The sequence below is a fragment of the Microchirus variegatus genome (genome assembly GCF_963457635.1).
Source record: "Microchirus variegatus genome assembly, chromosome: 21".
In the NCBI taxonomy this organism is placed as follows: Eukaryota; Metazoa; Chordata; class Actinopteri; order Pleuronectiformes; family Soleidae; genus Microchirus; species Microchirus variegatus.
Window position 1 is genome coordinate 5,859,668 of NC_139822.1, and position 13,939 is coordinate 5,873,606.

Consider the following 13,939-nt stretch of genomic DNA (forward strand, 5'->3'; position numbering starts at 1 on the left):
CTTTTAGAGATCTGTTTCTATCTGAACATCTCAGTCACTCAGACTGGATTTCAAAATGTGTCCTGTGTCACTCACAGCACGACTCGAAAGACAACAACAACAATGGTGTAGATCCCGAGAAAAGGAAGTCAGTTGGAGGTGCATTAAACAACCGACACAGTGGAAGACAACAGTTTTAAATGCCATAAAAGCGTGGAAGATAACAGCATTGCATCAAACGTCCAAACCACGTGATTTCAGCGGGCATCGCTGGTCTTTCTGTAACACACACCCTGCTCCACTGTCACTCCAGTGGTGATGGCAGCACAGACAGCGCCTCAACTCAGCAGTCTCCTCTGTTATCGCGGCTCCACATAATCGTTTGGGACAGAAACAGGTACAGATTTCTTATGGCCATTTTATTTTGTTTAGACTACAATGTTTTTCCAGCACTGTGCCTCTCAGCAAGAAGGTTGCCAGTTCACGTCCCGGTCTGGACCTTCCTGTGTGGTGTTTGCATGTTCTCTGGGATTTGGACACTCTGGACGAGTGACTTGTTTCGGGTGTATCCCGCCTTTCACCCTGAAGACAATGAATTGGAAACACTGCAAATCTTTGATTGATCAAGAGCACGTCGATGGCAAAAAAAGCTTCATGGATTCCGAGAACATAATTGTTCTCACCCATGTCACATATATACAAATCGTATATACTGATCAAGGACCACATACTGAAGTGACACGGATCTGATTTCTGTGTCCACACAGTCGTGAAAAAATCTGATCTGAGTCAGTGGAAAGAAAATCAGTAGCCTTAGTAGCCTTAGTAGTGGTTGTAGCCTTGTCATATTTAACACTATGTTCCCCCTCACTGACCTTTTGACCATTGAACATGACGCTCTATCTCCACTACGTAGTTCATTTCACCATCACCAACTAACTCATAGTCACTTGCTTCACAAAAAAACCCCAAACACACATCCACCATTAACTCCTGACAGCTTGGGCTAAAATTGCATCAGGCTTTTTGCCTTTTAAGTGACCCACGCTGTCAATGTCATTCATTTAGCAAAACACGACCCTGTTCACGAGTACAGGATCAGTATCCACTCTGAAAGACCATGGTTCTGTAAAAACAGACGAGTGCACTCAAGGAATCGTAACCAGGTGTAGGAAAGGAAATACCTGGAGCATTCCTTACTGCAGGAATGTTTTTATTAGCCTTTTACAAATGTCGCCATTTCGAGGTGTGTACACTATAAAGCGCACTGCAGGCTGGATCACTCAATCAACCAGAGCATGGTTTCAATGGGTAACCTGTGTTGAAGCCGGGGTTATGCTATTTGAACAGCTGGCACAGTTTAGTTCGGCATGTTCAAATGTGCACCGGTCTGAGGCTGTCGTACCACGCGGAGGGAAAAAAACACAGACCTACCCTGCAGCTTTCAGCAGCATAGACTCCCCTTTATACACTGTCTTTGTAGTCAAAGTGTTGATCGAACAGTTGGGTTAACATACTGACACTAGATGGGCAGGAAAAAGAAAAAAACAGAAGGAAAAAAAAGGGCCAAATGTTTAAATGGACATGTCTTATTTTCACCAAAATTATTTTCACATTCACAGTTTAAAACTTTAACTTTAAAGGGATAGTTCAACACAATTGCTTTCACATCAACAGTTAAATCAGAATTATGCCACTTTGCCATTTATGGATACAGCCATCAGCTACACAGACTGGACATGTGGGGAAAGTCTCATTCTTTCCCATTAAATAACATTGAATACTGTTTTTACACACAGTTTAAACAACAAGATATAAAGTGTGTAACAGAGGGTTTACTCACAGAATTGAGTATAACTGTATTATCACTTTTAAATGAAAAAAAACAAAAAAACTGGTTATTGTAGCCCTAGAATAAGTATTTTATATAAGGCAAGGGCCTTGCTTTAAAGAGGCTGCCATTTTGTTCTTTTTTTTGCAGCCCCAATGGACATTTTGAAGTGGAAACTATAACTACACATGCACTCACACAGTATATCCAGGACTTCAAATCAAAATGTCATGAAATATAACGAAAGTCAGATTTTCCTGATTTCACTTTAAATAGATCTCTCATCAATTAGAAAAACAGTATAAAGTGACTTAAAGGGATAATATGTAGTATTTATGGGTTTATATTACCCAAAATCCACTTTTGTATACATATTATGTGCTCCTGCATTGTCTAGTCGCTGTATAATATTCTTTGTTTCATTTTCGTAGTGTTTCAAAAAGTCATGTAAAATAACATGGTCACGGGCCGCGGTTGCATAGCCACTGTTAGCAGTGAGACGCCATGTTTCTACCGGAGCCTGTAAGGACAAACGCGAGAGAACAAATCAAGCGTCTCTTTACTTGTAGCGGAAGTCCCGCCTCCACTCTCTCCACTTCGTCTGCTACGGCCGCGGTAGCTCGCCCTCTCCCTCGCCTCACGAACCTCATCTGCTGACACGGAGAAAGACGACGAGGACGACATTTGACCGGCTGCGGATACCGTAGCGCTCAGGGAAGGGAGGGAGTGAGCAGAGCAGCAGTTCTTTGTTGTAAATTTCAGCCTCTCCTCTAGATGGCACTATAAACTACTTACTTCACCTTTAAGACTGCTGATTGAAGGGCAGCGTTTTAGAGGTTGCAAAACTCGCTAACTTCAGAAAACGCCAAGTTACCTGTTTCCTGGTGTCCATTCATTTTAAAACATTGGCTCCAAGTATGAGAGGGGCCTTAATCGCATTTTCAACTCTTGCTGAGAAAGAGACGAACTATTCAAGGGGACATGACAAACATGCTGAATGGTAAAATAACTTGTATTTCTTGACGTGTGAGTTGAGCCTGACAAACTCTTGGAATTGTCAGTCTGAAAATGTTGTGGGTTCTCTCAGAGTGGCCCACTTCAAGCCCTCGCTAACCTGCCCTTTCTCATTTTATCAAATAAAATGAACATTTCTTTGCACATTGGAGAGAAAACAACATTTTCATAGTCAGTGAAGCCATGTGTGTGTGGTGTGGTGAGTGGGACCCGTATGATTCCTGGTGTTAACAGCTAATAAATTGGGGCCCATCCCCCTGGTGCTCTTCTGGCTCAATTATATCCACATGTAGCCATTATCCGTGCCATGCTGGCCAGAGTGTGCTGCATACCACATAACACTTGCTGAAAAGCTACCCTGCTTGTTGAGACATACTGTTTGTTTTGGTTCTGTGGAAGCCAGACGCTTGCTCTTTTCATGGAGGGGCTGTGGAACACACACATATATATATGTATATTTAGTGTATCTTTAGTTATATCAGTTGTTAGTAACATTTCTGTATGTGATTCCATAACTCTACTCTCATTACCTCTATCAAAGAGTTGTGTGTCTATTAGTAATAGTTATTAGATAGTTCAAAAAGTAAAGGCCAGATTTGAGTGAACACTTCTGTGAATGTAGGTGATAAGAGGAAGAAATTATTTGAATTTATTGGTGATCCAGATTCGGGATTTTATTTAAACTGTTAACCTTGTAAGAATGGGGAGCATGCTGACACTGAAAGTGATCGGCCTTGGCAGAGGTTTGCAATGGTCTGTTAGCGTTTTCTGTTGTTTTTGTGTGAATTTCAATCAAATATAAGAAAGAAACCTCAAATTCAGTTGAAGTAGAGACTTACAAAACGGTGCAAGCATTGTCTGATTGAAGATATGTGGTTTCTGTTTGAGTGTGTGTATCTATGGTCCCCAGTATCTATAGTTTACTTTGCTTCTTTACCATGTAAACAACCCAGCAGTGTCATGCAACACATTATTCAAATTATAACAGTGCAATTAACTATTGTTTATATTGTCATTTACTGGTAGCAGTGTTTGGTGACAGTTATCTTAAACAGTGAAACTCAACTGTCCCTTTTTCATGTTAATTGACTAAAGAAACAGCTAAATGCATCTCAGCAGGTTTAATGTGGGCTCCCAGTGCTGTTTTTTTAACCACTGTTTGAAGGTATTTGAAATGAGAGTAGGACTGGAGCCAGCTCTTTGAGTGTCACAGTGTTGGCGCGTGCCAACCTTTTCTGCTGAACATTTCTCCCCCCCTCTCTTTTTCCTAAAGGGGGGATGGAGAGCCTCAATGGTATCATTCTTTGATTCTGTTTGAATCTGGCCGCGTGTGAGCAGGAAAAGGAGCCAAACGTGCTTCCTGAGTGTTCCAGGGGGGAAACGCTGTAATAAGCGAGGGGTGGGTGGTTAAAAATAACTGGGCTATATAAGCCCAGAGCAGGCTCCCTCTCACTCTCAAACTCTCACTGACTCTCGCTCAGTCAGGACGTCCCTCGCAGGCCCAGCGCTAACTCACACTTCCACACTGTTTTTCCATGGAGGTACGTGGAGTGTGCCACATGAGGCACCGCTGATGTGTCCAAATTCTCAGGAAGGTGACGGCTCACAGACCTGACGTAGACATGATGCAGGCCTGTGTTCATGTCAGTGACAGATCAATAACAGTTTATGACACAGGATCTCATCATGGAGAATGTGCGGCATACTGTAGACCAGGGGTTGGCAAATAATTGTAAAAGCTGGGCCAAAATGTCATATTTTCATCAGGGAAAACTTTAAGAGATGTGTTGGTTCAAAAAGTAACTTGAATTTTCTGTCAGAATGTTAGTAGTATCTTAGAACTGCTCTTTTTTTCCAGAATAAAGGTTTAACTTTTTTGGCTGTTCATTTTAAAATAGAAGATTTTAGATTTTGCATTTAAAGCCATAAATTCCCATGAGGTCAAAGGTTACTGGTTGTCCCCAGGTCAAGATACAAATGGTGGGGTGACCATTCCTTTGTTGTTGCTGCTCCTAAGCCTCTGGAACAGGTTATCCCATGATTTGCTTTCCATTACTCACCTGGGAATTTTTAAAAGTAAACTCAAAACATATTTATTTTGAATGGCTTTTAATATTCAGTGGCACAGTGTTGCATATCTGAGGTCACTGAATCCCTACCATCTCCAATGTGTTTGTCCTATTTTTGACCTTTGATCTATGTGTTGAAACATTAATGATTATATATTCATTCCATCAACAAATTTGACCAGTTCATGGACATAGATGGTTAACACAGGATTAAAAACATTGTCTAACACCAACATCTGGCTTTAGACTTTGGTGTGAAAGGGTACTTACTCTGAGGTCACAGGTGTTTATGGGCTGGAGCCATGATTAGAATGATGTAAACACGACTCTGATCTCCCCCCACTATCCAGCTCTGACGTCTTTTTGGTTGCACTGTAAACACGACTGTCACCTATACGCCTCATTTTTTATAGTCTACACACAGCACTGCATGGTTGTGCTAATGATGCTAGTCGAGCTAACAAGTTAAATGCACGGCTCGGGGACCGACAGCAAACCAGAGATGTGACACAGGACACTGGTGTGTGGCAGATCACTGCCACTCCTAACAGGAAGGAAGATCACAAGCATTAAGCAGGAAAGGAGTGTTTTTACGGACCATGGTTTGTGTAGTGGTGAGTACTCCACAGCCTTTGCAGCAAGAAGAGCCAAGTTTGTGGCCCGGTTGACACAAGGGCCTTTTCTGCATGTTCTCCCCATGTGTGTGTGTGGTTTCTGGATTGGCACCAGTGACCCCTGTGACCCTCATGTGGAGGATAAAGCTGTAGAAGATGGATGATGGTGTCTTTGTAAAAGCTTTTTGAAGTTTGTATAATGACGGTGCAGGCTAATTTTGGTGTTAATATTTTACTAGATGCAAAGGTCAGTCATTTTTACCAAAGATTTTGGAAATGCAATAAATTAGCCACAATAGAAACCATACACAGGCGGTGCAGTGTTGCTTTATCTAAAATACAGAATGTACTGTATAATATTTTATTTTCTCGACACATATTGCCCATGGTTCAATTCAGGAACTATACTGTTTATTATAGAACAATTATGTTCAATTTGATTCCTTTACATTTAATTCAATGCCATCATATTTGATATAATACAATTCTTTGTCTTTTTAATGAAGCCTTTTATAAAAGCATCACAGTTTACTTTCAGTTGATATTTCATAAAAGTCCAGAATTCTATTTCAAATCTTTTCCACTTTATGACACACGAAAAAGGGAATACAATTATTTCAGTGCGACCTACATGTCATTGTGTGTATTACTTAAACACAAACAGAAAAATAACATCTTTGTCGTTGGGAGGGAACAGACTCCTCCTCAGACAGTTCAGTCAGTAATACTTTTTCTGAGGAGGAATGACAAGATACAAATCTGATTCCAAGAAGGTCAGCAGTGGATTAAGTTCCTTAAATGTAACTTTCGGAGCATTACAAATCCTTAAAGGTAGTCAAAATGGGAAGCGAGAGATTGCTCACTCTCACTGGTAACAGAGCAGAGCAGGACTGCTGCACAGAGCAGGGGTCAGAGTCAGTGGTCAGGGGTTCAGACATCAGGCCGGCTGCTTGCTCTGCTGCCACTAAACACACACTTCCTCTCCGGCCTTACTGGACTCCTGCCGTGTGACGCACTTTACACAGAACACACATACAGTGCAGATCAGGGATCAGGATGTGGAAACCTCACAGCTGCAGCAACAGGGTTTGATGGTGATTGTGGTTGTGACAGCTCAATGAGAGGTGATGGATCTGACATGAGGAGCAGAGCTTCGCTGTTTTCGACCTGTTTGTTCAGATGATCACACTTCAGTGTTTTGTTTTGTTACCTTTGACAAGCAGGTTATGTTTTTACCCACTTTTGTCTGTGTTTGTGAGAAGGATAACACAAATGAATGATGATGATGATGGAGTTTTCTGAGGATGTTTATCATGGAAGGAATTATAAATACATTGGTGGTGATCTGGATATTCGTGATTAATATTGAATAATATTTATTGATCTACTTCATCAACTTGGTTCAATTGTGTCTACATACATGTGTTCAGTTTTCAAAAACAAAGCAAAGTTCACAGCAGTAGCAAACTTAGGATTAAGAATGAAATCCCCTCATGAATGATACCTTCATAATGTATCATAATATAATACGAATCCAAAGCACTATCATATTTTCAGAGCCTCTTCTATGTCCCCATTTCTGATCAATTCCAAAACTCCAGTAAAATTCAGCGATCATCTTCCTCATTTCATATGTGAGTTTCTCAAGCACCAAACTTGATGTCACGTTTTTTACACCATAGTCTGATAGAGGAGCCAATAACATTGTTCCAACACAAAGCAATTGAATATCTGACTTGAAGTCAGCACAGGCAGCACACATTTACTTTCCCTCATTTGATAGAAGATAATTCTCAGAATAAATGCTAATTATGCACAGTTTAGGATATAGACACAGTGATGTGATTTCATGTTTCTTCTTTTAAAAACAGTTTAAAATTGTCGCTTTCCATTATTCAATATATGAAAAATCAGGTCGTACCCCCGAAACGAAAAGGCTACCCAGCTCCTAGTACAGGCTTTGGTCATCTCCCCCCTCGACTACTGCAATGTCCTGCTAACAGGCCTCCCAGAACGCATGGATTGGCCTGGTCTTCAATCAGCCTAAAAGGGTATGTCACCCCTCTGTTCATTGAGCTCCACTGGCTACTCTTAGCTACCCTCGTCTGGCGGTGACACAAGACAACCCAGACTCTTTTCGTGTGTTGCTCCACGCTGGCGCCCCATGTCAACCCCTTCCATGAACCATCTCCTTCTGCACTTGGATCCACCTCAGCACTCTCACCCTCTATCAGTCCACTGTTCATATCTAGTGGATTTATCTCCAAGATTTCTTCTATGTAGCTTATTCTTCTTTGTAAGCTGTTTTGGATAAAAGCTCCATGCTGAAATTTAAATGTAAACTACAGATAGAGGAGTGTATTGTCACTGTGGGAAACTGTAACTGCTGCATATTGAATGGGTGTGTGTCCCTTTGTGGAGTTCCAGATTTAATGATGATTTGCTGGTATGTACCGTGTTCCAATTGGTGGTAATTAGGACACGTTGACATGGTGTACTTTAAACAATTAAACTTGTACCTCACCACCGTTCTGTACTTTATAATTAAACTTTGAGGGAATTATAAAACACAAAGACAATGACATGATTTATTGGTGGATGTAAGACATGAGACGAACTCATTACCCAAGACATTAAAATAGATTTTAATTAGATTTTTTTTCCCACACTCAAGCATTTATGCAAATTAGAGTTTGTTATTTTTGCACACACACACACACACACGCTAATTAGTGATAGTGAATTTGACCTCTGCATGTAAGCTATTGTTATTAAACACCAGCCAGTGAGCACTTATCTGCCCCTGGCGAGCAATAGGGGGGAGAGGGTGCATTGCTCCAGGTTTGATTTGAACCAGTAACTCTTCAGTTACAACCCCAGTTCCCTTCCTCTTGACCATAGCTGCACATAAATGATTGTTATGTTACCTACAGTATGACAGGTGCTGTTCTATCAGCATAATCATCATTTAAGCGCGTTTTCTGATTCAAAAGAATTGTTGAACCAGGAATCTAAACTCTCCCTCCAAGTTTCTGATGGATAAAATAAAACTGAAATCAATGAAAAAACATGAGCTTACTTACATGTATATGTATACATGTATATATATATATATATATATATATATATATATATATATATATATATATATATATATATAACACATATATGGTATTTTGATGTGTTAATTCTGGTTATCTATGATGATGATCTTAAGTGATTTCAAATCACAGGAAAACTGTTGAATATGTTTTACAAAAAAATAAAAAATAACAAAAAATGAAGATCCAGATCCCTCAGCAGAAACAACAACAACAACAACAGGGAGGCGGGGAATGTTGGTGACCACGGTCGAATCCGCATTCCCCCACGACACGTACACACGTACACACACACACACACACACACAGCCATTTACACCTGAATGGGACGTGACCTCAAATAATGTTTACATCACGACAGGTTAGAGCATTAAAACAGCCGTGAAAAGCGCTTTCAGACGACCGTGGCGCCTGTTTGGACAAGCCTGCTGCGGGACAACAAAAACCCATGTTCCATGAATGATAATGAGCCGAGAGCGAGACGCTCGTTAACAGGTGGAGACACCAAGAAAAAAACAGATGACATGTCTCTGTTGTCTCTGTTTGAATGCGCTGCTGCCTGAGACTTTAATCTCTATGGGGCTTTGATGGTTAAATAATACATAATAAATGACATGCGTTTTTAGACATTGATCTGACTGAAAGGACAGAAAGATTCTTGCCGGAACTGTACGGTGTCGTGCCAAAAAAGGGATCGGAATCCTCAAACTGATTCGGAATCCGTTTAAGGATTGTTATTATTATTATTATTGTTATTATTATTATTATTATTATTATTATTATTATTATTATTATTATTATTATTATTATTATTATTATTATTATTATTATACATTATTATTTATTGTTAAAAAACACAATCTATTAGACATGCTTCCAGACTTCTAGCCTCCATTTGACAACATCATAACAGGACACCCAATACTATAGATCAGGGGTCACCAACCTTTTTGAGTCAGAGAGCTACCTTAAGGGTAAAAAATAATATGGAGGGCTACCATATAATATTTTTTTGTTTGTTTACCATTTAAATGATTAATATTATGCATTCAACTGCATACACATTCATTCCAGTGCTTACTCCTAACGATTACCAGTTTTTATAAACAATATCAAAGATATTTTACTGACAAATCATACGGATACATGCAAGTGAGGTGAAGTGAAGTAAGCCCGCGGGCACCGTATTGGCTGCCTGCGGGCTACCAGGTGCCCGCGGGCACCACGTTGGTGACCCCTGCTATAGATAGACTGTGTGAATGAACTTTGAAGTCCACCTTTTAATAATTATTTTAATATGGCCTAGATTTTAAATACAGATCAGATCAACATGGACATCTTCTGGTATATTTTATGGACTGAAAATGTCGATCATTTTGTGTTTAGTCAAACTGACAGGGAAGAAGATTGGGCAGCTTTTGTCATTATAATAGAGAGAAACATGCTGACCTGAAACTTGTCTTGAGGAGAAACTTGGGGAGAATTAAAGGTCCAGTGTGTAAAAAATTGAAATTAAACTGTATTGAAATTATTGTAATTTAACAGAAACATAATATAAAATAATTATAATGATTGTTTTTGTTGTTGTTGTTTTTTAATAGGTGTCTAATCACCTAATTGTACAAATTTTTGTTTTTCATGACCCCAGAATGTGGTCAGCTCTGTAGGGACCACCATGTTTTAACAACGGATAAAGTCAACATCTTTTGAGCTTTGATGCTAACTGAAAGGTTTCAGGTGAGGGATCTGCTAATGGCTTTTCTGTTATACAGCATGACTCGGCTCAACTTTTCTTTTTTTTTTCGCTTTCCATCAGTGAAAGTACCTGGTGCTTTTTTCTTAGTACCTGCTCTGGCAAGGTTCCAACAGAGCTGTGACGTCAGCAGATTGCCAGTTACTGATTAGTCATAGAGTGTCTCACACAATAATGATAATAGTAATAATAATAATAATAATAAGACATCTGACACAAGAATCAAGCACACTATTTTTACAAACTGGCAAGATTGTTACACATATAAAAGGCGCAGACATGTGTTTGTGCTGTTTATGTGTCGCGTGTAAAACAATGCCAGAGCAGGACAAAGTGATGGAAAACGACGTGCCTGATACCAAACCGAGTAGAGCCAAGTAGTGCTAGAACTGATAGATAGAACCAGATATCTTTAGATACAGTAGATACCTTTTGTTTTATTTTGAAGATTTTTTTGGGTCATAAAACTGGTTTAAGTTCAGTATCAGCACACTTGCTGCTTCACTTTGAAATTGAAAAATGACCACTTTTGTGATGTTACTGTCCGCCAGGTGAGTGGACACTGGTTTGATTTCATTTGTATGAATAACAGTGAAGTAAGGGCTCCTCTGAGCTGGAGGAAGGGGGAGCTCAAACATAAAGCCTTGGGTCAGCGCTCTTCAGCTTACACACTGTACCTTTAAGATCAGACAAATAACAGAAGAACATATATGCCGAGTTTTCCCCTCCTCATATGAATGCTATTATATTGTTATTGCTGCTCATCAGACATCAGTCTTATCTGCTGTGTCAGGATGATTTAGAGCAGCACTGACAGCCTTTATATGAAGTTATTAGTGTGGCTTGGCCTCCAGCTCTCTTCTGTCATTAGGCTTGTTCTTTTCAGCATATTACGTAAGTATCTCTGGTTGCTATATTGCCTGTGTGTTTGTGATTTTTTTTTTGTTCCAGCCCGGCACGGCTCAGGTGGGCAGGTCTGCGGAGTGCGTCAGTGCGCAGGGGGAGGATCCGCGCTTTATAGGCTCCTCAGCGCTGCGCTGCTCTGTCACACTGAGGCGCACTGAGCCCCCGCTGCCTGCTGGAGCCGCTTTATATAGCGCTAAATTTACCGAACTCTACGTTGTTTCCTGAGCGCTCACAATTGGCCAGGAGTGCTGGCGCTACAGAGTTATAAAGTTGGGAGACCTCCTTCCACTTTTGAAACTTGTTCATGTCTTTGGAGCGCAGACGACAGTGACGGGCGCCACAGACACAGACGCCACTGAAACAAGAGATATCCTTATTATTATTATTATTATCATTATTATTATTATTATTTTCGAAAAACCAAACGATGGCCTTATCCGGAGTGATGCTGCCGTCGTTTTCGACATTTTCAAACCAAAGAGAAAGACCCTGGGAAAACGTAAGTAAAAACATTTTTGTATAAATGTTGAATTAAAAGTTACTTTATTGTTTTATCTGCTGTGAATGACAGTATCTGCTGGTTGTACATAGTTGGAACTGATTAGTTTGACTTAAAAAAACGGATTTCCATGAATATGAAGGCTGTATAACTTATGACTTTTATCTTTATTCTTTCAGAGATGGAAAGGAGAGATGGACAAACTTGTCTCCAGCAGCTGCTCGATGGTACATAACCTGGACAATCACAGCAAAAAGGACGACGAGGATCTGAGTAATTATTTGGATCTGGATTTTATTCTCGCCAACACCACTGGCTCAGACAGCGTGGCGGAATACGTGGGCATTGTGGAAAACAACAGCATGTACACAACTGGAAACTCGGTGCCATCCTACCCAGCAGACGACCACCGCTCCCCTCCGCCCCCGTACGGCGCCAGCCTCATGACTGAGCTGCTGCGCTCCGATGGAAGCAGCAGCAACTGCTTTGGCATTACGCGCACCCACGGCGTCCACGGGAGATTTTATGTCAACTCCGTGCCCTTTCCACGCCCGGAAAACATTAAAGTGGAGCCATCCATGGACGCTTACGGTCCCAATCTGGGCATGGTGCCCCAGAGCTGCAGCAAAATCAAACAAGAAGGGAACGTTTCTTGCATGATGTCCTTCGAGCAGCCCCGGGTCGCCATCTCCCCGCGCGCAGCCAGCAACATGACACCGCCGCTCAGCCCCGATGACCAGGGAGCCTCAGACTGCCAGACACAGCTGTGCCAGCCCATGAACTTCCCACAGAAGTATCACACGCCGGCGGGTTTCCCGCACCAGCACCAGCACCAGCACCCGCACTCGCACCCGCACCCGCAGGCTCCGCCGCTGCAGATGTCCTACCACGCTCCGCACACCGCCTTCGCCATGTACGACGAGGGTCTGAGCCTGCAGCAGCAACAGCAGCCCGGCGCGCAGAGGGTGATGCTCACACCGCCCTCCTCTCCCTTAGAGCTGCTGGAGTCCAAACCGAAGAGAGGACGGCGCACATGGCCGAGGAAGCGCACGGCCACGCACACCTGCAGCTTTGCAGGCTGCGGCAAGACTTACACCAAGAGCTCCCACCTGAAGGCACATCTGCGAACTCACACCGGTAAGTTCGAGCTCATGAATCCGACTGTTAGTGTTCCGCTCCAGTCAACCTTGTTTCCTCTGTAAACACAAGCCAGTGACTCATCCAAATGTTTCTCTCTGTTACGCAGGTGAGAAGCCCTACCACTGCAGCTGGGAAGGCTGCGGGTGGAAATTCGCCCGCTCCGACGAGCTGACCCGTCATTTCCGAAAACACACCGGACACAGGCCATTCCAGTGCCACCTGTGTGAGCGCGCCTTCTCCAGGTCTGACCACCTAGCCCTGCACATGAAGAGACACATGTGAGGAGGAGCCCACACATAAGGACTTCATTATTTTATTGTGATTCAACTGATGTATTTTTTTTATTTAAATCGTTCTACACATGACCAAAGTCTTTTATATATATATATATATGTGTGTATAATTTTGGATTCGAAAAGCTTTAGTGTTATTATTTTCTAATGATGTAGCTGGTACTACTTTGGTTCTATGACAGCTTTAGAGAAGCTTTGTTTGCTTTTCACAGAGCAGGCAGACCAACAAGGGGCTGGCCCTGTATATACTACTCTTCTCTGACAAAACTGGAATGCGGTGTTTGACACCAAGTGCCTTTCTATGACTGTGCTACTGTAAAAACTCTCCAAGTGACAGAAAGACATGGCCACAAAACAAAACAGAAAATGTCCCTGTTAACAGGAGTGAAAAATGCACATACAGTTGCCTATCGTTGCAGACAATGTTTTATTTAAACTGCCTCAATGTCTGGACAGCCTCAAACTTTTATTTTATTGCCTTTCTTCTTCCTGTGTGGAGTGATTATTGTCTCCTGGTGTGAAACTCTTGGATCCAGCCCCTCTGTACACTATCAGGGCTTGATGTCCTGTGCATTATTGTTTTTTTTACTTAAATTTATATGAATATGTAAATGGATTTTATACTGTAAAATGTGTATTTATTGTAAATAAATAAGTAAAAAAATCAATGAAATGGAACGTTTGGCTTTCATGCTCATGAATTTCTATTCCCGTTGACCATCACATTAGTTACACTGAAT

The 13,939-nt window shown here is 41.4% G+C and overlaps 1 protein-coding gene across 1 annotated transcript; it reads left to right on the forward strand.

Moving 5' to 3' along the window:
• The first annotated feature begins 11,578 nt into the window (after positions 1–11,578).
• Positions 11,579–13,829, forward strand: klf2b (Kruppel like factor 2b). The gene is made up of 3 exons (XM_083907529.1): positions 11,579–11,766; positions 11,946–12,903; positions 13,013–13,829. The coding sequence occupies exons 1-3, from the start codon at positions 11,695–11,697 to the stop codon at positions 13,186–13,188; spliced, it is 1,206 nt and encodes a 401-aa protein (XP_083763655.1). The 5' UTR covers positions 11,579–11,694; the 3' UTR covers positions 13,189–13,829.
• Positions 13,830–13,939: the final 110 nt, after the last annotated feature.

Coding starts and splice junctions, on each gene's coding strand:
- klf2b (XM_083907529.1), top strand. CDS start 11,695: ATGGCCTTATCCGGAGTGATGCTGCCGTCGTTTTCGACATTTTCAAAC. Junction 11,767..11,945: donor GAGAAAGACCCTGGGAAAAC/GTAAGTAAAAAC, acceptor TTATTCTTTCAG/AGATGGAAAGGAGAGATGGA. Junction 12,904..13,012: donor ACATCTGCGAACTCACACCG/GTAAGTTCGAGC, acceptor TCTGTTACGCAG/GTGAGAAGCCCTACCACTGC.